At 37.9% G+C, this 25,442-nt stretch overlaps 2 protein-coding genes and 1 long non-coding RNA gene across 10 annotated transcripts in view; 1 reads left to right on the top strand and 2 right to left on the bottom strand.

Moving 5' to 3' along the window:
- The window catches only part of MTMR1 (myotubularin related protein 1), a 42,460-nt gene extending 26,313 nt beyond the window's left edge, over nucleotides 1–16,147 (bottom strand). Inside the window, exons 1-12 of one of the 7 annotated variants that reach the window (XM_057425210.1) lie at nucleotides 15,905–16,147; nucleotides 12,568–12,673; nucleotides 9,833–9,856; nucleotides 7,626–7,676; nucleotides 6,202–6,277; nucleotides 5,074–5,168; nucleotides 4,779–4,886; nucleotides 4,285–4,386; nucleotides 3,477–3,560; nucleotides 2,689–2,838; nucleotides 1,660–1,848; nucleotides 427–612 (exon numbers count right to left, since the gene is read on the bottom strand). In XM_057425210.1, coding sequence (XP_057281193.1) covers nucleotides 427–612; nucleotides 1,660–1,848; nucleotides 2,689–2,838; nucleotides 3,477–3,560; nucleotides 4,285–4,386; nucleotides 4,779–4,886; nucleotides 5,074–5,168; nucleotides 6,202–6,277; nucleotides 7,626–7,676; nucleotides 9,833–9,856; nucleotides 12,568–12,585 — 1,083 coding nt within the window. In that variant the 5' untranslated portion in view covers nucleotides 12,586–12,673; nucleotides 15,905–16,147. Of the gene's footprint in view, nucleotides 1–426; nucleotides 613–1,659; nucleotides 1,849–2,688; nucleotides 2,839–3,476; nucleotides 3,561–4,284; nucleotides 4,387–4,778; nucleotides 4,887–5,073; nucleotides 5,169–6,201; nucleotides 6,278–7,625; nucleotides 7,677–9,832; nucleotides 9,857–12,567; nucleotides 12,674–15,409; nucleotides 15,600–15,904 lie in introns of those variants that run through there. The other 6 variants (XM_057425205.1, XM_057425211.1, XM_057425207.1 and 3 more) reach the window with 6 other exon arrangements.
- Nucleotides 14,781–20,509, top strand: LOC130607802 (uncharacterized). Its single transcript, XR_008974360.1, has 3 exons — nucleotides 14,781–14,902; nucleotides 15,912–16,026; nucleotides 20,372–20,509. It is a non-coding gene; the product is annotated as an uncharacterized LOC130607802 (long non-coding RNA).
- The window catches only part of MTM1 (myotubularin 1), a 39,165-nt gene continuing 30,738 nt past the window's right edge, over nucleotides 17,016–25,442 (bottom strand). The window contains exons 12-15 of one of the 2 annotated variants that reach the window (XM_057425214.1): nucleotides 22,691–22,783; nucleotides 21,754–21,867; nucleotides 21,188–21,364; nucleotides 17,016–18,933 (exon numbers count right to left, since the gene is read on the bottom strand). In XM_057425214.1, coding sequence (XP_057281197.1) covers nucleotides 18,769–18,933; nucleotides 21,188–21,364; nucleotides 21,754–21,867; nucleotides 22,691–22,783 — 549 coding nt within the window. In that variant the 3' untranslated portion in view covers nucleotides 17,016–18,768. Of the gene's footprint in view, nucleotides 18,937–21,187; nucleotides 21,365–21,753; nucleotides 21,868–22,690; nucleotides 22,784–25,442 lie in introns of both variants that reach the window. The other variant, XM_057425213.1, reaches the window with a different exon arrangement.

Below are 25,442 nucleotides of genomic sequence, written 5' to 3'. Positions count from 1 at the left end.
ACAGCCTAGCACAAGAACACCAACATTGCATTGACGGAGGGAAGGATGAGAAAGATTGCAGTATTTACAGTCAAGGCCTTCTGGCAGTTGTTCAAATAGAATCTGAAGTTCCCAGGGCATTCTTCCAAAAAGCAGGGATAACCCTGGACTGCTCACAAACATCCCCTCTCAAGAAAATAAAACACTGTCCAACAATAAATACAATACTGTGCTATTAGGAATTAACACATTACCTACCAATACATAAAACTTGAAACACGATGTTATTATGGAATACTGATTTAAAAATTAAGGGGTTTTAAGATGATTAGCCTGATGAAAGCAATGTGCTTAAATCTAGACATTATTCTATTAATATTTTCAGAAACGTAAGTTAAAAACATGGTTTAAAAACACAACTGATTTTCCGTATCAAAAGTATTTTACCCTTATATATTCCAGCCAATGGGTGGAGTCCACATTTGATAACCACCGAGTCTCATCAATAGTAGGATAAACTATTTCTTTAAGTTTACGCAGGGATTCTCTCATCACGTGTATATTATGAATTTCCAGAAAGACTAGCTCTGCATTTGGATAGGCACTTTCACTTTCATATCCTCCACCTTTAGCCTGTCATTCAAAAAGTAAAAACAGATGTAGAAAAGAACAAGTACAGGATTTCAGTATAAGGTTGAGAGTTATTCTGGTCAGGTTTCAGGATTTTCTGAAACATGATTATTTTAGCATAATAAAAACATATTGTTAGCTTTTGTTTTTCTAAGAAGCACTAGACTATTTTTTTTAGATGAAAGAAATTCTAATTGTAAGAGGCTACATATGATAATACATCCATTGTCATGGTTTAAGCCCAGCCAATAACTCAGAACCATGCAGCCGCTCACTCACCTCCACCACCACCACCCTCCTCCTGGAAGGATGGGGAAGAGAATCGAAAGAATGTAAATCCAATGGGTTGAGATAAGAACAGTCCAGTAACTAAGGTATAACACAAACCACTACTGCTACCACCAGTAATAACAACGATAAGGGAAATAACAAGGAGAAAAGGAAAAGAAAACAATAAATGCATCATAAGCGATGCACAATACAATTGCTCACCACCCGCTGACCGATACCCAGCCTGACCCGAGCAGTGATCTGGGCATTCAGGGTAACTCCCCCCAGCTTATATACTGGGCATGACATGCCGTGGTATGGAATATGCCTTTGGCTAGTTTGGGTCAGGTGTCCTGTCTCTGCTTCCTCCTGGCTTCCCGTGCCCTCCTCACTGGCAGAGCATAAGACTGAAAAGTCCTTGATCGGAGTAAGCATTATTTAGCAACAACTAAAAACATCAGTGTGTTATCAGCGTTGTTCTCAGACTAAAGTTGAAAAACTAGCACTGCACCATCTACTAGGAGGGAGAAAAATAACTGCTACTACTGAAACCTTTGGTCTTTTCTAGGCTTTATCACATAATTTTTTAGCTATGTCTTCATGCTGCTTTTAGTTCCTGCCAGCCCTTCCAAAATTCTACAAGCAGCTTACTTTCCTTTGCATGCCCTCTTTAGAGACCCATTTCCATCTCTTTTCAACATCAAGCTCTCCTCATTCTCATCTCTTAATCTTTAGCCTTGTAATAAAGACAGAACTACTAATGTTATGATATGAACTTACCTTGTTTGTGTCTGCAACACTATTCTGTCTGGCATCAAAGATGATCAGTTTATGTGACTGAGCATTGGCATCCATTATTGTCTGTAAATATTTTTCATCTTCTTTGCAACGTTTATCATTTGGGCCGACTGATGGCTGACTGCATCGTGTTATTGTTGCTTGGCTCTCAGGATGAATCCAGGATAACACCTGAAAGAAAAGAAATTTATTTTAGTTTACTATACTACTATAAAAGCAGTAGACCAGAGTGCAATTAGACAATTATACTGCCTACATGTTACTTCTTGGCAAATTAACAAGTGCAAATTTAAGGACGAGCTGACACAAAACCATACTGAGAGCACACTAGCACTGCTCATCCCAGATCTCAGCTTGAAATGCAAAGTGATTCTAAACATCTTAGCTTTTATTTCTAATAAAAACTAAGCCTGTATTGCATCTTACTAATTAGAAAAAACAAATAAAACCAACCAACTAACCTAACAAAGGAATATAAGACAAACAAGAAAACTCCTCTAGAAACAACGAAATACAAAAAACTTCTGTGTGGAAGTCTACGGACCTGTACACTACCTTGGTAAGCAGATCTATAGCATGAAAACTGTCACTATTTAATATATTTAAAGGTGTTCCTATGCTACCTGCAAAACTTGTCTATTCTCAATAAGACTGCTATGATGGTAACATATTCCACACCAAATCAGAACACAAGCTAACATGTGAATTAGCACCAGATCCCACTGTGGCCTAGAAGCATTAACTACAAACAAAAATTTATTATATGGCACAATAACCAAGCAATTAGACTCACATTTCAGCACTGTAGTTGTTCTCTTCAGTTCTAAACCCATCAAGCCTAATCCCTAATTCTTCTTTCTTTGCTCCCTACCTCACTGCTTCAGGAAGGAAGCCAACCCACTGTTATTAAAAATAATAATTAAAAAAAAAAGCCTTAAAAGAAGTCCAATAATTTCTTATAAGCTACAAATTTGTAGAGTACTTATACCTCCTTGTAGAAGTTTCACTTACTGGAACTCTGCCTTTTGCTCTAAACGCTGCCACTTTTGAGAGGTCATCATCCTTTACACTGGTTGGCACAACAAGAATAGCAGGATATGTATCACAAAGCTCATAGGTGCTGTTAATTTTGGATATTTTCCAACTCTCATTAGGCAAGCCCTGTATGAAAGCAAAACATTTTTGTATTTTTCAGGTTAGACGTTTACACATGAATTTGGGGCAATGAATATTTTTATAGGCTGCATACTTTTTAAAAAAGAAGTGTAACCACATTTTTCTTTTAAATAAGTTTAAAAATTTAGGTCTCCAGAGTGAACCATAAACCAAAAGTCCTCTTTACTATCTTTAAAACTTATATGTGAAATAACCAATTGAATGGGTGGCATGCTCAGGTAAAAAGTGACCATATAGTGAAACAAAAATACTTTTGCAACTATCAAACTGTAGATCCTCAATGGCAAGCAACAGTTATTCTTCTGTTTGATGCTTATTCAAATGCAGGTTTTTATAAAGTCTATATTTTCTAGAAACAGCACTTGGAAAATGTGGATTTAAGAATGCACGTAAAGATAGACGAATTTGCTCAGGTACTCAGCACATGTTACTTCCACCAACTTCAGCAGGCACTTAACACTCTCTGTGTTACTTGCGTTTCATTATCTAAACAGGAGATCTATATAGTGTGTGTATGTAAACAGAGCTGAAAACTTGGAGTTTCCTTTAGTATTTTTTTCTTGCTTAAATGTGTCTGGGGGAGATGGAGAAAAAATAATATACTAAGTACTTCTATAACTTACCTGCCTCTTATATTCCACAATTGGATCATACACTTTCCAGCCATTAACAGCAAACTTTTCTTTATAGCTGAACGCAAAAAGAGGCTACAGATAAGAAAGCAAAGGCATAAATTACTGTCTGATGGGCTGTATGCACAATAAGTTCTAAAAGAGTGAACCTTCAAATATTTCAAACCTAACACTTCAAAAACTCTTTTAACAGCAAACATGAAACCTTCAGTCAAGACTGGACAACACTGTGCTAAAAAGAAAATGAAACACCATTTCCTCCTTCAAGTACACGCCATATAATTAAGAAAATCAAGAACAAAATCAAGATAGGAAGTACAGAGACCTGAAGTTACTTGCCTGTGACTATACAACACATCAATGGCAAAGCCAGGATGAGGACCTTGGTCTCCTACCTCTCAATTAGTTCCATACCCATACAAGCAAATGAAGTAGCATTCTGCAGCTAACTAATAACAAGACTACTTGTACTTATTTGTTATTTTCAACAGAACTTCCAGACTGAATTATCTGCTGCAGAAAATAAGAGTCAATACGTATATATTTTTAATCAGCTACATTAGGCAAATGCAGATCTCAGCAGTTATGTACATGTTAACTAACTTCACTGCTAGCAGGACACAACATAATGTTCTAAGAATTAATGCAACAAGGAAACAGGGACAGAGTAGCTTGGTGCTCTGTAACAGATTTTATGAATCAACATTTCTATTGTTGTTATACAGCCCTTTATTTCCCCACCCATATTTTCCGAAAAGATGATGGCCAGTGACAGCCTGCTCTACATCTTAAGACTTACCAGCCCATTAGAAACAGGAAACGCACGTGTTACAAGGTTTTCAAAGATCTCTAATCTCTTCTGCTCTTCCTGTTTATAGGCCAGCCGCAAATTTCTCATATCCTGTCAAAAATAAGTTACACTATTTTACTCTATGAAAAAAACGAAGGCAGTTATAAGAAATTTGACTGAAGGAAGGCATATGTAGCACTAAGACACTGACATCATCTAACCCACATTAGAACAGAGTTAGTACCAGATGACAAGGATCATCACTGGAGTAGCTAGATATAAAAATAGCCACTTTTCCTTTGAATCCACTCTTGAGACAAAAGGCAGAAGTATTTAAGACGGCAAGTATCATAAGAGGAATTGAAATATATTATCTAGATGAAGCAGGGTTCAAATACAGGGAACTGAACAGACAGAAAAACAGCACATGTGCATGCAGATTCCTCTTACAGGAAAATGAGATGAAAATACTTTAATACGAATAAATCTCTACCACACCATACCTTGCAAACTATTTCTATACCACACGAGTTGTCTCCGTGGCTCTGTACTCCAATTTTTTCAACTCTACTTATGACTCCAAGGGGAACATCAATAACAAAAGGTGGATCCTGAAATTTGTAAAGCAATTTTGTTACACAATAGGAGGAACACAGACTAATATTGCTCACATATGTTTCTTCAGAGTCAACTACAATTCCCATTTAACACATTTCACTTACACCAAACTTAACACTTTCTGAAATCTACCTCAGCAACAATCCTATGTGAAACAATATGCAAATAGTGAAGTCTTACCCTTTCAACACTTTTGATATACATTCTGAAGTCCGTCACTGTTAGAGTACCACTTACTGCTCCCATAAATGGACAGATATACATAACATCTTTAGCTGGAAAACAGACCAATTAAAGCTTTGTTTTACTATCACAGGCATTTCTTCCATAAAAGTATATTTCCATTTAAAAATACCAAGATTTTAGCAGTTCTGTAAGATTTTGATGCTTGACCTCTATAGTAAAGCCCACTCTTCAGATGCTGTCAGGACTGAGAGCTGTCTTTAGCTCAATGGTGAAGACAATCAAATTCCTCAGTCCCATGGCTGCTCAGGAACTGGGGCAGGGCTTAGCTAGCATGGGCTGCAGTAAAGGCATGCAGGTAACAAAGCACCCTGCTGGTATTCTTAGCTTTGGATGGCTTTGGTCCCTTCTCTGAGGTGTAAAGCACCCACAGTCATCTCAGACCATCCAATTACTCATCTGCACACAACTGACTTTCACCTAATTCAATTACAGCCCCATATCTTCATGTTCACTTTTATTTGAAAGAGCTAGTATTCTTTTCCAGCCAAGTATTGTACTGCTAACACAGTCTGCTGTCACAGGTCAAAGTGAAATAAATCTCACTAAGAACTAGAAACTAAGTTTTCTATAGCTTCATCTTCTTTGCTATTACAGTTCTGAAGCTTTTGAATTTATGAAGTATCCTTGGCATCCGCAGGCAGAAATACAACCCCATACACACATATGGAACAAACTAACCCTTGAAAAAGCTGATTTATCACAGAATCACAGAATCCTAAGGGCTGGAAGGGACCTCAAAAGATCATCTAGTCCAACCCTCCTGCAAGAGCAGGGTAACCTAGAGTACATCACACAGGAACTTGTCCAGGCGGGCCTTGAACATCTCTAATGTAGGAGACTCCACAACCCCCCTGGGCTCTACATGGAGCAAGCCATCCTCAGGAACCGATTTTTCCTTCCTACATTTGGATTTGAAAGACAAAAGAAATCCACACCAAATCAGCTAATCTAAAGTGGCATTAAATTAAAACATCAAAAGTCAAAAGGAAACAATGTTCTGGTTTTAAATAAATAAACTAGTGATTTAACAGTATTCAGTGTAGTACTCAGTAGTATGCTTACCAATAACTTTGATTGATTCTCCAGGAAAAAGTGGAGCCTCTTCCATCTGTGCTAGTTTGTTTCCATCCCGCAGTGCCTGGCAGAAATCCAAAACCATGAGTAAATCTCACTTCCCATCTGTACTACATCGATATATTTTGATGCTAAGTGCTTTTACTACCAGATTACTGGAACACAAGAAGTGTGTCTTTTTTTACAAGGCACAACTGTATTAAATGGTACCATAGTAAAAAAAAATAAAAACATAAACACGACACTTGCTATTATAACTATTACACAGGCATACATGTTAGTAACATATTAGTAATGACGCATTTATGCAACAAGTAGTTTCACATGCTAGAGACATATAGCATACAAAAACATGAACAATGAGATAAGCCCAAATTTATAATTAAGTTGTTAGTCTTTTGCTAAATGCAGGTATTATTTGGGGTATTTTATCTACTTGAGAACATTTTAAAGCTTATGCTTTTTTCTATTTTTAATGTTGTTTGAGTATTTTCATCTGAGAGAATTTTATGGCAGAAGCTTTATTTATTTAATATTCTAACTTTGTATTTTTCATGGGAGTAAGTCAGAAGCACTCCACGATGCTCTGTTTCAATCAATACTCTATTGAGAGTGCCACAGGTTAAGGAAGAGGTCCATTATAAGAATGTCGGATCCAGAAGGTCAGCTTAAAGAATGAAGTAATAATGAAATATAGAAGAACAATTAGCAATTTTAAAATAAGAGCTAGTTCCATAAATTTTCATGTAGGTAAATTGCTTCATTCCTGGATGATACAGGATTGAACCTTTGGGTCCTTCATTGGCAGCTAAGATTTACAACGTACTAAAGATTTTAATTAAGAAAAAAAGGGTTTACAGGACTTTTAAGGATCATGTGAGAAAGCGATCTCTCTCAGGTCAACATGATGACATATTAAGGTTTCAAATTTTACATCCCAAAGTAAGAACAAATATAATGGACTATGTTAATAACTCTTCTCTTACATCACAGGTCAGATTTACATTCAAATAATCGGTACGATCTGTCTGCCTCCAAGAAACTACCCCAAGTCCGCATTAATAAATAATTTCTGAAGATATTTAAATTGATCTCTGGCTTTAGATTGTCTTCTAAACTAACAAAATTTTACATTCAGCATCCTATCACGAGAGATGACATTCAGAGGATTAGCCAATACTTGCAGATTTCGAAGGATGAATGCGATCTGTCAGGCAGGGGTTTACGTGCAGTATTACATTTTAGACTACTTGACATTACACGAAAACCCTACCTAGCATGTAACCAGTTAGCATACTAAAGGCTTTCTATGGATTCTCCTGCATGAAAAAGATTTCTATGTGATCTACAAGTACTAATATATAGTACCTTGCTACACAGTTAATGAATGAAAGATGAGTAAAACTCGCCACCTGATCAGGTTCTGCTTCAGAATGATAGCCATTGTGTCCATCCTGAATCTCCTGCATTGCATGAGGCAGCAGTAGGGCAAGAGAGAAGTAACAGGAAAAAACATGCACAACAGGTGAAAGGACAGAATCTTTTCTTTGTTTTTTTCCCTTTTTTCACTTTCCTTAAAAAGACAGCATATACTTTAACTTCAGTTTAGCTATTCAAAATCTTCTACTCCTGGCACACACTACCTTCTACAGAAAGGAATCCAAGCTGTTAGCACTATCCTTTTGATGTTATTTGGCACAGCACAAAAAGAAAAATACACTCCCTTTGTCACAAAAGAGTCAGTGCAGGTAGATAAGAACATAAAAGCATGCACTGTCTTTTTAAGACAAACAACCTCATAGTGAAGAAAATGAACTCAAAGTATGCCACATGCTTATCAATAGAAGAAACTGAATACAGCTTGCAATTGTAGCATTAGGGGAAGACTCATGCAATGTTTTAAGGAAAATATAGGTTGAAATCAAATAAAAGTATCTCAACAAATTAGAAAATGATCCACTGTGTAAAACGTGTTTTAATTGAACTTCCAGTTTCATGGTTTCACCTATACTTCCAGCAACTTCTGTGTTGCTGCTGAATATCTAGTAAATTTACCCAAAATTATTCTTCATAGCAAAATATGCAAACAATCCACATTTTTGTGTCAATTTTGAGTCATGTTGTCAGGAAATCCTGAATATTAATTAAATCTCTTTAATAAACATAAGGTCCTTGTGTACTCTAGAGAGAAGCACAAATGTCATAGGGTCATATGAAGGAATTGTTTTAATATATTCAGGCAAAATTGGTCTTCTGTCTTCTTTCTTTATTAACTGGAGAGAAGTTGTGCTCATGATAGTCTATTATTCCCAGTTCAGATAAAAAGAACTTCTCACTTGATAGACTGCAAAACCAGCCTCAGTCTAAATTTACAAATGTTTGCTAAAGTCAATTTTTCTTTTTACAGAACCTTAAAAAAAAGGAAAATTTGAAGGAAGGCCTTCAGATATCTTCAGATAATTTGAACTCTATAAATTAAGTAAAAAACCTTTTAAAATTATAAAGAACTCCTAACATTAATGTTTTGGTGGGATACTGTTCCACAGAAATTACTTAAATTTCAGACCATAAAAATCTTGTTTCTGAAATTAAAGCAAAGCAGATATTGTGATCTCTGGAAGAAAACCAGAAAGGCAACCAGCAACTACACCAAAAGATTTTAAATAAATGAAAGATAAAGAAGCATAGCAGACCCTTCAAAGACGAAAGCCTTTACAAAGAACTATGAAAAAACAGAATGAAAACAATCAATTTTTGTTACTCAACCCAGACCAATTATTTCTATTTAAAAATAAAATACAGAATCAACTTGTATGTTTGTACAGTTGCACTAAACACATAGTTTTCAAATATGTAAACAACAGATGAGAAAAAGAAATCATTCAGACTTCATCTCTTGGTTTGAGATGGAACAAGAGGTCTTTGTTTGAATATAAGTGTTAGACACATTTCATGAACAATGTCAGAACACTATCCAGATCATTTCTCACTCCATAAATGTTACTAAGAGAGAGGGACAAGAAAACAAGGCATGCCCTTTTTCTCTCTCCAGTGAACAATAGGCAAGACCCAGTCTCAAAATGATTCAAAATATGCAAGTCACTGCACTGGTATCTAAATTCAAACTTAACTTTCGATTGTATTACAAGGGTGGTAACAATTAAAGCAAAACAGGTACAAAGGCAAGCAAGAATTGGCATCTTATTTAAATATGATAAACAAAGACATAATGTTTTTACCACTAATATTCTTTGGTATAGATAACACGTTAGAGCTGCTAATACAGCACTCTGTAGTCCGAAGCATGTAAGCCTCAGCTGTAAGCATCCATTTTGTCAAAATTAATGTAATAAAACTGAAGTTAGTGTTGCACATTCAAAACATAATTTAAAAATACTGCTCTCTTACACATTGACTTTTATTGCTCATGAAAACATTGTAATGTATATAAAGCATTTCTATGGCAAAGAAGCTGTTGCACTGCATAGCAAAATGGTCTGACTGGTTCATAAAAACCATTAATGAAGTAAAGAAGAATGCTTGACACACCAAGATCTCACACAGCACAAAAGACAAACAGGTAGGAGGCCGTTTTACTGTTAGCCAAAGGTAATCTTACCCGTATAACAGGCCTCCTGTACACCTGTTAGTTAAAATATAAAAGGTTATCCAACAAATCACATATATTTGATTTGTTAAATATATCATCTAAGTGCATCAGATTTTTCAGAAGAACCCTAGTCCCAAACATTGTAATTATAGCTAGATTTTGAAAGAATGAAACAGATCTAGTAGCTCTCATTTGCAGAATTGTTTTGGTCTAAAAACAATCTTGCCACTTCATTTTAGTGATGCAACAAATGCCAAGCTCTTTTGAAACGTTCATTACTCATCACCATTTTATCCAGTTACAATGTGCTATAGTGAAAAGAGAAGAAAGAGCCTGGTAATCCTTCTAGGTGGAAGACAATGAGTCTGCAATAACAACCTTGAAGTACAACCAAGTACAAGTACAATCCTTTATATTCAAACGGCAAAACAAGGAAACATCGGCTCTTCTCAACTTATTTCTGAAGGTGTCTATGCTCAGCTACTATAATCTAAGTAATTTTCATTTACATGAACCCCTTATTCAAGAATACTCTCCAGGCAGAGAGTATGTCAGAGAAGACATACACAGCAGAGCTCAGTGAAATCATGCTGCTGAAGGGTTTAGCAAGCAAGAGCTTGCTTGGTGCTCTCCAGTTTTGACCATTTCATTTGCAGCCACCTTGCTTTCATCTTCACCCTCCTCTGAATTACATTCTGGTAAGGCAGGTTAAACAAAGTAACATGTGTTACACCATTAGATATAAGAATTGATATATTTGCCTGTTTTTGGAAACATATTGATTGAAACATTAAAAAAAAAAAAAGAAAGAAAGAAAGAAAGAAAGAATAAAGCCGTGAGTTCCTGGTAAACCCAGCAGAACGCAAGAGAACTGCCTGAACCAGTTCCAGAAACACACACACGCATCTGGCCCTACCTGAATGTTCCGTGTTGTTGTAAGAGTCTCAAAATGCAGCAATTCAAGGTAAGCAAACATAATGAATACCCAGAAAATTGATCAGTGTACATCAAAAGAGAAAGATGTCTCAAAGGAAAACTGAGTTATAAATGGGCATTATCTTTTTGCACGTGAATTCCACATTAATAATGAATAAACCCAGCCTGCCAGCAATACTGACTAAGCAACTAATCATACCACTGAACTCTTGTAGAAGCTAAGTGCAAAGAAAACCTTCTCCTAAAGCACAGACACCACTTCACAAGATACTAGGCCTGAATGTAACTAAAGGTATTCTAGGATAAAAAATTTCATCACGTTATACACAAATATGGGATTCCAAATCACTGCAATGCAATGATGCCAAATACGATTTATACACAAAATTCTGAATGCTACCAGGTTTGTTTTTTCTTATTTCATTTTATGAAAGAGAATGATGTAGAATTTAATTAGGTCTTGAAAGACTTACTCCTGTTAAATAACACCCAAGAGGACTTTGGTATAGAGAAGGACGTTACTTAGAATTCAAAAGTCCTCTTTATACCAGAGGAATGTGTTCTAACTCAGAGATAAACTGAACACCAAGCTTACATACTTGGATTTTACTAAAATGAAATCCTTGATCTACAGGGCAAATACAACATCGACAGCTGTTACGCAAGTCTTCCTACAATGTTTCATCAAAGATGTTAGCCTTGACCCAAAGTAAGCATTTGCAATTCAGCTGCCATAGTATGGAAGAGCTACACTTTCTTATAAGCATAAACTGCTGACTGTGCCAATAGTGTGAAACTCTGTGAAGGTGAATTTTTAAGTAGGCTACAGCCAAAAACATTTTGTGGATTCATCTTCAGGCCTGGGCTGAATCTGACCTGCTGTCACAGAATCTAAAATACACTGGTTCTGGACAACAAACTTACAAACCACAAAGCGTGTTAGAAAATAATTTAAAATCTAATTAAAAACAAACAAACAACAAACAAAAAGATAAAAATCTTCACTTGGCCATTTTAACTAAAGACCATGAAAGTATTTCAAATCTGGAAAGAAAAAAGGATCTAGATAACTGAAACCTGGGGTTTCAGAGACTTGAAACAAAGCTGACTTCTGTCAATTTGCAAGAGACGGAAAACTGCATATGTTCCACTCCTGATAGCTCAGTTGGCTGGCTACATATAGGAAACAGCAACTGAACATGAAAGAACTGGGGTAAAAAAAGCGTAATAGAACGTAACAGGTAAACCATACTATGCAATCATTACCTTAGTGATAAAAATGTTGCTGGGAGGGAACGAAAAAGGTGATTTTTTGTTTGTTTGTTTGTTGCTAAACTTTCTCTGGTGAAACCCAATGAAAAAATAATAGCAATTTCTGTCCTTTACATGGGAAGAAAGACATCTGCATTCTTTATTGTGAAATCTGGAAAGCTCAATTCTGTACTCTGAATGACACACACTAGAAACACTTTCAAACCTGTAACTATTAATTTACTTTACTATTTTTTTTATTAAATGTAGTAATCAAAAGAAAAGACAAATCACTTTTGGCATTTTATTCAAAACATTGGCTTTTAATTTCCCTTTCACCGCTCTTAATTTTTATTCCGTAGACTTCAATGCCACTATTCTAAATACAGAGAGAAACACAAAGCAGATTCAAAAGACTCCTACACATAATGTTTCTAGTTCTGAAACATTCAGTGATAGCTTAAGTACTTACCACCTGATAATCAAGGTAGCAAAGACTTTCCTGATCATTCACTCTTTTCTCTTAAACAAATCAATGCATTTCTCAAGTCACTTACCCTGTAGTCCCTGGACATGCCTTCTGATGGGACAGACCCAGAAATCTGACTAGAAATGGTCGCAGCTATCAGCTGTTTACACCATTCCACATGGGATCCAGTTGGGCTGCAGAAGCAGAATATTTCAAATTATTTAGCAATAATTCAAAATGTATATTGAGAACAGCAAAGCAACTGAGCACATCCAGAAAACAAGACCATAAATGATCACTAATATCATGAAAATTAGCTTGCTTTATAGGCAGAATGCAACTGTTTGGCTGATCAAATCAGGGAAGAGAATTTTACTAGATTTTATCAGAGATGTTGAGCCGCCAGTAGATTAAAAGCAAGGATAGGGTCTGAGGAACTTCTAAAAATGTTGGTTCCCTTATCCAGTGTAATTTTTGTCATCATTCACACATTTTTTTCTCAAAGCCATCCACTGAATGAATTTGGTCAAGTAACAGGAAACTCCTTACGCTTTCCTTAGTATGATTTCCTGGTTATTCAGTAAATCCTCAAAATTCAATTACTCCATGCTAGTATTTAAAAATTTCAACTAAGCTAGTGTTGTATTCTATATCAATATTAAATGTAGAAAATATATGTTTTCTAATGTGTAGCTTCTAGTTAGGCATTTTTTTTTCCTACTCATAAAATAATCTCTGAATAATCTTCAGACAGGCCTTCCCATGCCACAGTAAGGAATTCTGCAGCGCACCGTGTTTATAAGAACCCTTTAGGGCCAAAGCATCTGAACAGCAGAATAGCACTAAACCCAGGATGATGGTCTTGAGAACAGTTTCCTGAACTAGGGCTGCTCACAAATAACATAGTATTGAGAGCAAGAAACAACTACAGTTTATTGCCAGACACTTTGAAATGCACTAGGTCTGCTTCAAGAAACACCAGTATCTGATGGAAAACTGGGAATGCCAGAGGGAACTGTTCCCTGAGTGCCGGGGCAGCCACAGCTTAGCTAAGTGCTAACTCTTCAAACAGTTCAGCTGGGCTCTTCCACAGATTTAATGCTTATTTGGAAGTCAAATACAGAAAGAAAATGTTAATTCATTTTTAGAATTCATTCATAAACCAGCTTTGGATTCTGTGAGTATCCAGTGACACCAAAGTCAGCGCATACTCAGCACCCAACAGGTGCACCAGGACCTGGACAATAAGAGGGTGGGATCCTCACATAAGATGACCAATTCACCTTACCAAGAAGTCTTTTCACACATTGACTCTGCTAGTATAGGTAGATACAAGGTGAAGCTGCATGCAACAACTGACATGAAAGCTCTTTCAGAACTGATACATTTTTGTAGTTTTCTCTCCACCTACAAGATGCTACAGAGCACTAGATCCCAAAATGTTGGTTTGCAACTAAAACACATCTATGGTATTCCTGCTTGAACAATGAAGGCAACTGTCAGGTTAGTGCTAAACCCGAATCCAGATTCACCTAAAGAAACTTTTCACTGCAGTTTTGTAATAGAGTGCATGAGCTGACCTTTTCTGATCCCATCCATTTCTCCTTCTTTCACATCTCTTAATTTCTAGTACATCTTCCTAGGGTTTGCCTAAGTTTGTTTCCAAATACGCATTTACTTGTCAATCAAGAAAAGGATTTATTTTTCTATGGCTTATCTTCATCGGGTATCACTACATCAGCAAAGACAACAGCAGGAGGAAAAAATGTCAAGGCAGCTCCATCTCTACAATCAGTGTCTGAGGATGTATCAGTGAACCTTAGGATGCTGAACACAGCTGTGACTTATCACCATCTGCCAAGTGGGTCAACTACCAGCACACGTCTTTTCATTCTGTCTCACCTGAGGTCATGCACATCAGCACAGCCTGGTACAACCATACTGGCAAATAAGTAAATTGTATGAAAAATGGACATTATAACTCTTCCAGAGTAGAACAAGATGAGGAGAAGAAACAAGGAGACTATGATAAGAATGCGCATTATTAGGAAATACAAAGTTGTGAGTTTCAGTGACAGAAAATGGACATTTGATTTCCACCTTCACTAGAAGAATCTAAAATTCCAGATTTCTCCTAATATAGAGAGAATATGGAGACTGCAACCTGGCAGTGATTCTTAAATACAGTGGCTTTTCTTCGTTTTTCATCTGGGTGAAGCTTCCGCTAGTTTCTACCCCTTGTTTAAGGATTTTTGAACTCGGCTCTGTAGTCTGCCGCCAGCTGGAACCTTCTAAAGGAAGGAGGTTCCGTGCCGGTGAGTGCCCAAGCAGATGTGACAACACCTAGCCAGGTCCAGCCCCTGTGTGACACCGGAGCACCGGCACCGGCGGCACCAGGCGCGGAGCCACCACACGCACCGACGGTAAATCAGTTACACCGCCGCAGGGGAAATACAGGCGTGCATGGGAAATAAGTGAGTAACAAAAACGGGAATAAACGCTTAAAGGCTGAGAACAGCCTCACTTGAGTTCGGGAAGAGGAGAAGCTACGCACTGCCCCAAAACACCCGGCCCGAGCTCCGCCCTGCAGCCCCGGCCTCCTCCGAACCATCGATGACGGTAATGATGAAAAACACACAGCCGCGAGCAGGAAACTTTGACAACGGCCGGTTCCCCGCCGGGGACAATCCACCGTCAGCCCGCGCGCACTGGAGTGAACTCCCAGATTTAAGTCCCCCGGCTCCGCGCCCGCTTCCAGGCTGGTTTCGGGGCACGGAGAAGCGCGGAAAAGCGGGGAGAGCCCGCCCCATGGCCGGGGGCCGCGCTGCGCCGGGTCGCGGGCCGAGGGGCGCCCTCCGCGGAGGGCAGGCCGCGACGCCCCGCACCGAGCGCGGGAAGCGGAGTCGCCTTCTCCCGCCGGCTTCGCTCACCTGTCCAGAGTCTCCGTGCTGGGCTGCCGCGACCCTGCCCCTGCCGCCGCGCTCGCCGCCCGCACGGCTCGCCGGTTCACGCCGCCGCCCTCCACCGCCGGCCCAGCCGCCGCTGCCGCCCGCTCCATGTTTCCGGCCGCCGGCGGTGCTCGCCGCGCCGCCGGGATGGAGGGCTGCCGCCCCTCCTCGTTCCCCGCCCCGCTCCACCGCCCGGCCCGGCCCTGGCACCTCAGCCCGGCCCGCTGGGGCCCCGCCGGCGGCCGAGAGCTGTCACCTGGCGGCTGGGCTTACCCACAGGCCTCCGCGCCGCCGCGAGGGCGGGCAGCGGCCCCGCGCGGCGGGAGAAGGCCGGGCCGGGGCTGAGGGAAGGGCGGCGGGGGCCCCTCCGGCACTAGCCCGGGCAGGCATGGACCGCGTGCCATGGTAAACCGCCTGTCGGAGGCAAAGGGTTTGAAACTGACATCATGTTTATTGCTTCTCCGCTCACACACATACATGGCAGACGGATGTTAAACTCTCCCCCTCAACGCCCCAAAGTCGCTTCACGAGTCACACCCGGCTCCAGCGCAGTGCTGCGGTCTCCAGGGGCACGGTCACCAAGGGAGAGTACTGGCCAGGTTATGAGGCTGCTTCCTCAAGCATGACAAAATGCTCACTGCGAGGCAACAACTGAACTCAAGGCAGCGTGAGAAAAACACATCAAAAGGAGGTAGTACACAAATTAGTTCTAAGGGATACCCATAATACCCAAATAAAGAAGGCATCCAACACAGAGCCTAGTTTGTGTAGTGGGCTTCAGTTATTATAAAGTTTATCTACTCAGGTCCATGGAAATACAACAACAGAAAAGAAAGGAAAAAAAAAAAACAAACCAGCATTCTGAGATGGACATTTCATATGGGACATGAAGCACTTAGAGCCACTGATGTTTACATCCCTGCTCTTTTACCCCTCCAGGAAAGGGCACACAGGACCTGGAACTCCTTCATTCACTGCCCCAGGCTTGCTGTCGGTTGCAGGGGATGGATGGTCCAAAGGGATGGAGGCACCAGGCGATGCCCAACATGCACAGTGACAGCTCGGATCATGCACACAAGGGGAAGAAGAGCTTCCTGTTTAACATAAATCAGTTTGTATGCTAACATTCACAACTTCAAACTAGTATTTTCCAGAAAGTACTGTATTAAAAACACACCTACGTTTGCCTACCATTGCCATGTAAAAAATAGAATTAAAACAAGTATCTTATCTGTTGAATGGGAAAAAAAAAAATACAAGCCCACACAGACCTGTTAGAGAGCTTCAAAGACTGAAATTCGACTGAAGGAGTAATATGAAGAATGGTATATATGTAATAAGTGCAAAAAGATCCCTTTCCATATTAAACTCTCCCAAATGCAGCAGGTTAACATGTAGTGTTTACACAGTAAAACAACTAGATTTTTGGAACTTCTCCACACTGCTCAGAGATGTCCCCAATACGTTCAACTCAAATACAGAAACTTCAAATATTCTAGTAAAAATAGCTTTTTTTTTATAAACCACAATAGAAGGCAAATATACCCGAGTATGCATAGCTTTCAAAATGTAAATATATCATGAACAATTAAGGATCCTTCTTCATTTATCAGATATAACGCATCTCATTTACCTTATCAAGTCAAGATTTTGGGACAACATTGTTATTTTGGAAGCACACAGTGAAGAACATTAATGGGAGAATGAAATTTAGAGGATAAAATTAAGTCATAAATCGTGCATATTTAGAACTTGCATGGTGTATGCTCTGAGCTTCCCTGAAAACAATAGTGCAACTCAGTGTATCTACTGAATTTAATCACGAGGCGGTATACTTCTATTCCTTTGAAAAAATACCATTCTAAAAATATTCAGATGTCCTCTAAACTTCAACTTATTTTATGCAACTAGCTTTAAATTTAGTTTTCATATGCAAAATATTTACACTTTATAAACTTTCAGAATTTCTAATAAACTATATAATATATAATTACACAGAACTTAATTTATATATAATCCTATTATATCTTGCAGATCAAAACTCGCCACATGTACAATAATTTACAATGACAAAACCCTCAAGAATCAAAATATCTCCTTTAAAAGAACAATAAGAAAGTCCCTTACAAATTGGGAATTGCAGTATTTCCTGGACTGCCTGAATATTATTAAACTTCTGAGAATATGCAAAATATTAATTAAATATCAAGCAGCAAGGTTTGTGCTACTTTTGAAACTACTTAAAAAAATACCTGAAAGGAACAAATTTAAGGTTTACAAGAAGCCTCTGAAATGAAGGCTTGAAATTAGAATTTACTGGAAGGTTCAGTGTATACATGCAACTCTCGTATACTGAAGTCCCTTACATACTTAATATGTCTGTTGAACAAAAGTTAAATTAAACAGTAAGCTATAACTGCACAAGTTTTCAACAGAATTTGTAACTGAAAATTTTTGACTACTTTGGTATAAAAGCTCCTTTAAACAGGCACATTTACTTTTAGAAGACAAACACAAGCATTTATACTATGGCTATTGCTCGATATTTAAACAAGGTCTCTGGGGGTCTGTTTTTAATGATATAAACCTTCTTTAGAACCATTTTACTCTGTATTACTCCAAAGAACCAGTATTGCCAACAGTGATAATTTAGTGCTGAACAGTTAGCCAAAACAGGGCTTCACAGAATCCAGTACAACTGTCATTTGAAAATTGGTTATTTTTTATAAAAAATAGATTTTTTTATTTTACTATCTACTGAACTATTTGAACTTCTTCATTAGAAGCATTTCAGTGAAACCCCTTCCATATTTTTATTTCAAAAAAGGAAAATCTGCAATTCTCAGGTAACCAGAAAATTTCAACACTTCTCTCTGAAATCTTACAATAGAATTTTTTTTTCTCTCATGAACTCCACAAAGGTATTCCTAAAAGGAATACACAATACCTAATTCTACCTAATGTGGATATTCCTATTGCCATTAGTGGTTTACTCATGAGATGCAACACTGAGCATGGATTTCCTTAGATGACCTACAGTGTAATAAATTAAAGCATTCTTAATGAAACCAAATTCATTTCAATTGCACCAGATGTTCCAAAATAATTCTTGAAGCCTTCCATAACTAGAAGCTGATTAATAATGTTCCCAGTCCACTGGTTCTGAAAGGCACATAACTGAAGTTGGTTTTGTTTGCTTTGAAGTTGTCCTCAAGTGAAGACAGCCTAAAATACTTCATTAAGAGAGTCTAATGTAAGGCATTAAAATCTTCCTCTTTATGCTATAAATCTACATTAAGCACCGCTTGCTAGGACAGCACAGGAAGAAGCCAACATTTCCTTCAAAAATGTGTTTGTACTTGAGACACCATTTGTGTGGGAGATGACGACGAGGCTGATGAATTGGATATCTTGGAATTATTTGTGATCTGTAGTTCTTCAAGTCTCCTTATATAATCATCACGCAATGCAAGAAGCTCCATGTATCGCTGCTCCATTGGATTTGGCTGCTAGAAAGAAATCTATATTAGTCTTGTCACTTCAGTCCCACTACTTCTACGCAGTTAGGCTGCTGCAGTATTTGTGCTTTCCTGGCATTACTCTGTATTTGTAGTTTCCAACACATGTAACAAGTTGTAGCTAAACAGAAATGTTTATATCTATAATGCAAGAGCCCTCTGTCTTTCACTTGTTCTCATCCACTGAAAATCTTTACACAAAACAGTTCTTGCCACCTCAATAAAACCAGCCAGCACTTCCTGGAGCATATGGATTTTATTTTCTTAATATCTAACAGTGTGAGGAAGATAAGTGTGACTATCTTGTCAAAAGTTTTGCTCTTCTTGACTTATTAGAAAGTTTTAGATTCCAGAGATCAAATGTCTCACCATCTTCCTTTAAAATAGTGTTAAACAGACTATTTTAGCTGCACTAATCAAATTAAGATGGAATCCATATCTTCAGATTAAACTTCCCTTACTGGTGAAATTTCCTGCAGTTTTTAATAGCAAATTCACAACTTTGTGTAAATAAACAAGTGAAATAAATGCAAAAAATAATGAATTCCATAAGCAAGCTTGAATGTGTTTAAAATAACTGCCCCAGCCTTCAGGAGATTGCTCACTTGAAAGAGCATTTTAACTGCTTCCTTTTTCAGATAGTGTAATGAAACAAATGGAAAATGCAGATAGCTGAAAGTTCTCCTCAGCTGTATATAACTGTCAAAAAGTTGCTGCTGTTTCACAGTTAACTGCCTGTAATGTAATTAAAACCTACTAGCAGCACAGTTCCAGAAGCAAATGTAAATGCCTCACCAATTCAAGACAGGCTGAAGCAACGCTCTGAAGCACACCACTTGCTATGCACCCCTGACAGAGATGCCAGCTGTGGAAGGTGGATCAATCACTGAATGTAGTTACTAAGATGATTAGAGATGTAGGGTTAATGATGTGGCTAGTGACAGATCAGACTCTTCATCAGGCTTAAGTCTGAGTCTGATGCAGAACATGCTTCTAAGTAATGGCACTAAGAAAGGTCATAAAAAGACCTGATTCAGGTCACATATAAGCTATTCAATTCTTTAAGTCAAGACGAAGCATAAATTTCATGTGCAGAAAAAAAATAAAATTGCATTTTGTATATAAAAGTAGTGAAAATGTAGGACCAGTAGTAGTAACATAGAAGATTATCCCACAGGTTTGCATTTCTAGTGAGAAATTTCTGCCAAAAAAATCTTTCCTGAATGATGGCAATGTGCATTTTTAACTAGATTTACAGCTAATCTGCTTGCCCTATAACCCTTCACTTTCTAAAATAAATCTTTGGGTTCACCTTTTGCAAAATGCCCTCATTTTTCACAGCAAGCAACAAAAGCTTAAAACTAAAACTTTAAAGCTGGCAACATACTTGTAAGAAAACACAGCAAATTGTCTGCCTCTCTTGCAGCCTCCTGTTGTAAATAATGCAGGAGATCAGCTGCAGAAAAGGAAGTGCGCTGCTTGAAAACTCCTGATTCATTCCAGGGGCTGCATTAGGAAGACTGCTTCTGTCAACAAATTTGCTCCTCTGTTTTCTCCTACTCAAAACTCCACAACTTGTTAAGAAAGACAAATGAATCTCTATACACTATGTGCCACATTGATGAAATTTCTAGCAAGTTTGTAACAAACATTGAGTATCCATAAATTAAACATTGAAAGCACAGCACTGAACTATGTGTAATTTGATAAAAGCTTTCCTGGGCTTCTGATCTGATCCACTTGTATAATTTTCAATAACAGCTTTTATCCAACTGTTACCCAGTGCAAACAATGTTGAGTCATTAAAGTTACATAAAAAAAATATCTTGCCATAAGCCATCAATACAGATAACAGAAAGGACAGAATAGGTCATCTTAGTGTGTAGAATACTTCATAGGCTCTCTGAGAAAAAAGGAGAAAGATTTAAGCAAATGCAACTACATGTGTTTGTGATGCTCAACTGTTCAGGGATCAGTAAGTCCTATTTCTAAGGGTTGGCATTCACCCTTTAGTATATCAAAAGGCCCTTAAAATATGCTTCCCAAGCCCAGTTCCCAAGACAAGGGCCTAGAAGGAGCTCAAGAATGACTTGTGAAATAATAATTTTCACCTTTTCCTCCATCTTTAAAAATATAATAAAAACCTGAACAGATTACAGGACTATTCTACAAGTCAGTTATGACACAAAACCTTAGTTCCAAAGCCTAAAAGCATTTTGTACATTGTAGAGAATTTACTTACTTGTTGCCGAATTCTTGGGTTCCACCTGATGTAGTAACTGACCCAGAGCTCTAAGTGACGCATACTGGCTACCGGATAGAGTGCTCGATTTAGCTCTTTAGTATAGAAAGGATTGGTGTACTTAGATTTTTCACTGTTTATCAAAGACCATAATGACAAGGTTTTCTCAGCCACTTTCTAAAATAAAATAAGAACAGTAAATATTTACACAAAATCCATCACAGAACCCATGGTTACATTCTAAAAATCAATACACTTCTGATTTATTTAGAAGCATAAGTTATTGTAAGTTACTATACCAAGTCACTGTATTAGAAACATTCCAAGCCCAGTGCTTGAGAAATCTTTTAGTAACCATATAGTATTTAAGTTACCAAACCCAAAGAATTTACCATGTAACTATTCTAGAATGAGAAAGGCAGTTCAAAACCACTGTCATACAAGGAATACAACCAAATACAACACAACCAAAACTGTCTGTGATCATCTAAAGTCAAGGCAACAGTACAACATACACAAGCATACGCTTCTAACTAACACAGCTTTTTAGACAGAAAAAGACTAACCTCTTTTTCTCTAGAAGACTCACTGTTATACAAGAAAGTACCAAACCGGCAGCTGTACAAGTGATCCAGGATTGTAATCAAGAACTGCTCATTGAATTCAAAGGCTGTAGGAAACTAAAACCAGAAAAGACAAATTTGTTCTTTACATTGTAAAAGCATGGAGGGATGCACATGCCTTGGTTAAGAGGCTAAAAGTGGCATTTAGAAGCCTGAATGCATCTACAAATACTTTTTAAGGCAGTATTTTCATATGCTTTATAGCAGAGTAAATGTACAGATGACATGAGGTGTTCCAATTTTCTCAAACTAGTCAATGAAAAGAACTCTTCTCAAAACGTTCCAACTGCCTTTAATTTCTAAAAAGAATAAAATACAGAATGGTTACAGTTTCAGTTTTACTATCACAAAACAATAAGATATGCATAGTGCACCAATCAGGAAAATAAGGACTATTTCTAATTCTTGACATAAACAGACTAAATTCGCTGTTTTGTTTCCTTACCTATTGAAAATGCTTAAATCACAGCACTCAACAGCTCCCAAGCTTTGATAAAAGCACATTTGTTCTTGGGTTCCAAGGGACAGCTTTACAAAACTGGTGAAGTGAAACACAGACCCTACTGAGATAGCTGGATGCAATTCTGGTAAAAGCACTTTGCTGGGTCACATCTCTCCACGTGTTTCTGAGAAGCCCAGATCCAAGACACAGAAGCCTTCCATGCATAGCCAATGCTAGATTATGCAACAAAACTAGAGCTTGTACACCACTTTTGGAAATACATTGAGATGGTATGGTTTAGAAGTAAAAATGTGCTTTTTGGCTACAGCATCAGAGCAGAGGGGTATGCTATCCTCTGCAAATACTTTTGTTTAAACAAAACTCTATGTTTTTAATTCAGTAATCTCTTAATGTTACCTTCTGAAGAACAACACATACCTGTTTGGACACCTGCCACACACAATCAATGAACTGGAGAAAGATGGGCGATCTGTCTGCATCAGCATGATTTTTGTCACCATGGCCTATTCTCTGAAATGAAGCAATACAGCCTCCTGTTAACCAAAACAGTCTATTTTATGGCCAGACATGGTTTCTTATTTTGCAGTAGAATATTAACACTTCTGTAATAGAGCAACTTATTCTTATGATTTCAAAATTAGTCACTGCACTGAGGAGAGATTCAGATATACAGAAATACTGCAAAGCTGTTCCAAAGGTGCCTGAGAAATATTCCAAAGGAATAATTGGTTCCATTATAAAAACCTCCTGGTTATTGGATAAGCAGAACTGTTAAAGCATCCATTACTTTGCAAGTAAACAAGCCTTGTTTCAAACTATATTTATGTAGCAAGTTTGTCAAAATCCAAGTTAGATTACAAAAAAAGACAAAGTATATAAGTCACTAGAGAACCTAGATCAAACTAGCCACACAGGTTAGTCTCTTCCCCTGCCTCACAACCTAAAGATTCACCCTGAGGTAGAACATGAAAGAGCTCAAAGTTAACATTAGTGGTCTTGACAAAGAAATAATGCAACATTTTCAAAGCTTGGGTAAGCCACCTTCTGTGAAGAGTCCAAAGCAACAGAAGAATTCTCCCTACAGACAAGAAGCAGGTTTGTTAAAAGCTTCTTTTTCACATTTGAAAGCTGAGAACAGGTAAGAGATTCAGAGAAGAGATTCTGTTAGCTCTGTAATCCTGCTTGAGTGTATTTACCTGGAGGAGATGAAAGACAATCATGTATGTTGAACTAAGATACTGTCTATCTGCCCGCAAGATAGCAAGCTTAATGTCTTAAGGATGTGACAAATCATAAAACCAGTATGCTACTCTGTGCAAGGACTTGCAAGATAGTTTAGAATAATAGAACTGAATGGCAGGAAATAGGGGGAGATGAGGGACTGATAACAGCTGAACTCAGTCAGCAATAGCAAATGGTTAGAAAAGGCACCACAGGGAACACAAACAAATTGGCCTCCCTCCTGTCCAGTTTTCCTGGTTTAAAAATCCATGGTATCTGTTAACAGAGCCATACATGTGTTCAGTAAGTCCGAAGTAAGGACTGAAAGTCCCTCCACTTCCACTATAGTTAGCAGTTTTAGGATGTCTGAGTATTCTCCATCTATAATTATATTTGTCTCATATTTCTTATACTAGAATGCATTGTAAGACTTTCCACATAGCAAGCAATTCTATCATCTGGATAGTGCATTAAGTTCACTACACATAGAACAGCTGGGGTAGGGGAATTCCTTTTCAACAAGGAAACTTATTGCACACTTCATTAGATAGAAATTATACATAGGAACTATTAAGTAGTCTACTATTTAGTTATTTGTTAAGTTCATGAAAACATGAATCTTGCTCTAACCCAGACAATATAAGAAACACCTATTCTTCTTCAAATCCCTGATTAAGGGAAGGCATAACAACAACAGCTCCAGAGATGAGGTTCAGGAAGTGTCAAATGCACGGAAGTGCCTAATCCTCACTATTACAACTCACTAAACTAAAATACTGCATGTATGATCACAGTATTTTCTGCTTCCATTACCAGTTTTTATCAAATAATTGTTTAGGTTGGAAAAGACATTTAAGATCATTGAGTCCACCCACTAACCCAGCACTTCCAAGTCCACCACTAAACCGTGTCACTAAGTGCCGCATTTACACATCTTTTAAATACTTGCAGAGATGGTGACTCCACTACTTCTATAAAACTCCAGAAAAGGACTGCTTTCGCTATAAGCCAAACAACAAATCCAAATATACAGTACACCTAGAAAACAGCAGATGGCTAAGGGAGAGTGCCTTCAACCATTTCCAAAGATTATTACTCAAGTGAGCAAGTCAGGAAAATAAAACAGCAGTTTAAGCAACGGCAAGCTATTTAAATCACCCTTATTGCTGCTGCATTGTCAGAGATGAACCAGTGGACTGAGCTAGTCATCTGGAAGGTGTGTAAAAGTCCTGCCTCACTAGCAGGTGGAAAACATTATCTGTTAAAAGATAACAAGCTCCTTTGATTACGCAAAGCAAAATTAATGGTATAATGAAAAGAACCATAGATGATTTGAATTTATTCATCGTGGTGAAAGACACGCGTCTTTTTAAGCTTTGTACAACACATATGCTAGGTTACAAATCTCCTAGGTATAAAAGCTGATTTTATCTGTGTCATGACTATAACATTTTGTAAAATACACGATAGAATGAAAAGTCAAGTCAGTGTTTTGTACCAAGACAGAATACTTCTAAAGTTCATGTAACACATCACTATTTGAAGACTACAGGTAAGCATGCAAAAAAAAAAAAAAATGTACTACTGCAGATATTACTCTCAACAATCAAAATGCAAATCTACCAAGCCTCAAAGCACCTTCACAATGTCAGATCAAGGCCTGCCACAGCCTACAAGCTCACTTAAGCCATGCAGTGCTTCATGCCGAGTAGCTATACGTGAATTTCCAAATTACTGAGACACTCTTGCAAATGTAAAGTGGGCATGAAATACACACATAGGCATATCTGTCCATTTCTTTAATTTTCCAGATTGCCAATTTTCCCAGTTTTAGCAATATTAAATAATATCTTTAGTATATTCTACTAGGGACAAACTGTACAAATAACTTCTACTGAAGGTGTGGAAACTTCTTGGTGTTAATTACAAGGTTCAGCATGAACAAGGA

Source organism: Pezoporus wallicus, unplaced genomic scaffold (assembly GCF_028554395.1).
Source record: "Pezoporus wallicus isolate ANWC-B61680 ecotype Strahan unplaced genomic scaffold, APGP_CSIRO_Pwel_v1 scaffold_6445, whole genome shotgun sequence".
NCBI lineage: Eukaryota > Metazoa > Chordata > Aves > Psittaciformes > Psittacidae > Pezoporus > Pezoporus wallicus.
The sequence above is the reverse complement of the archived record's forward strand: the minus strand, read 5'-3'. Positions and strand labels throughout refer to the sequence as shown.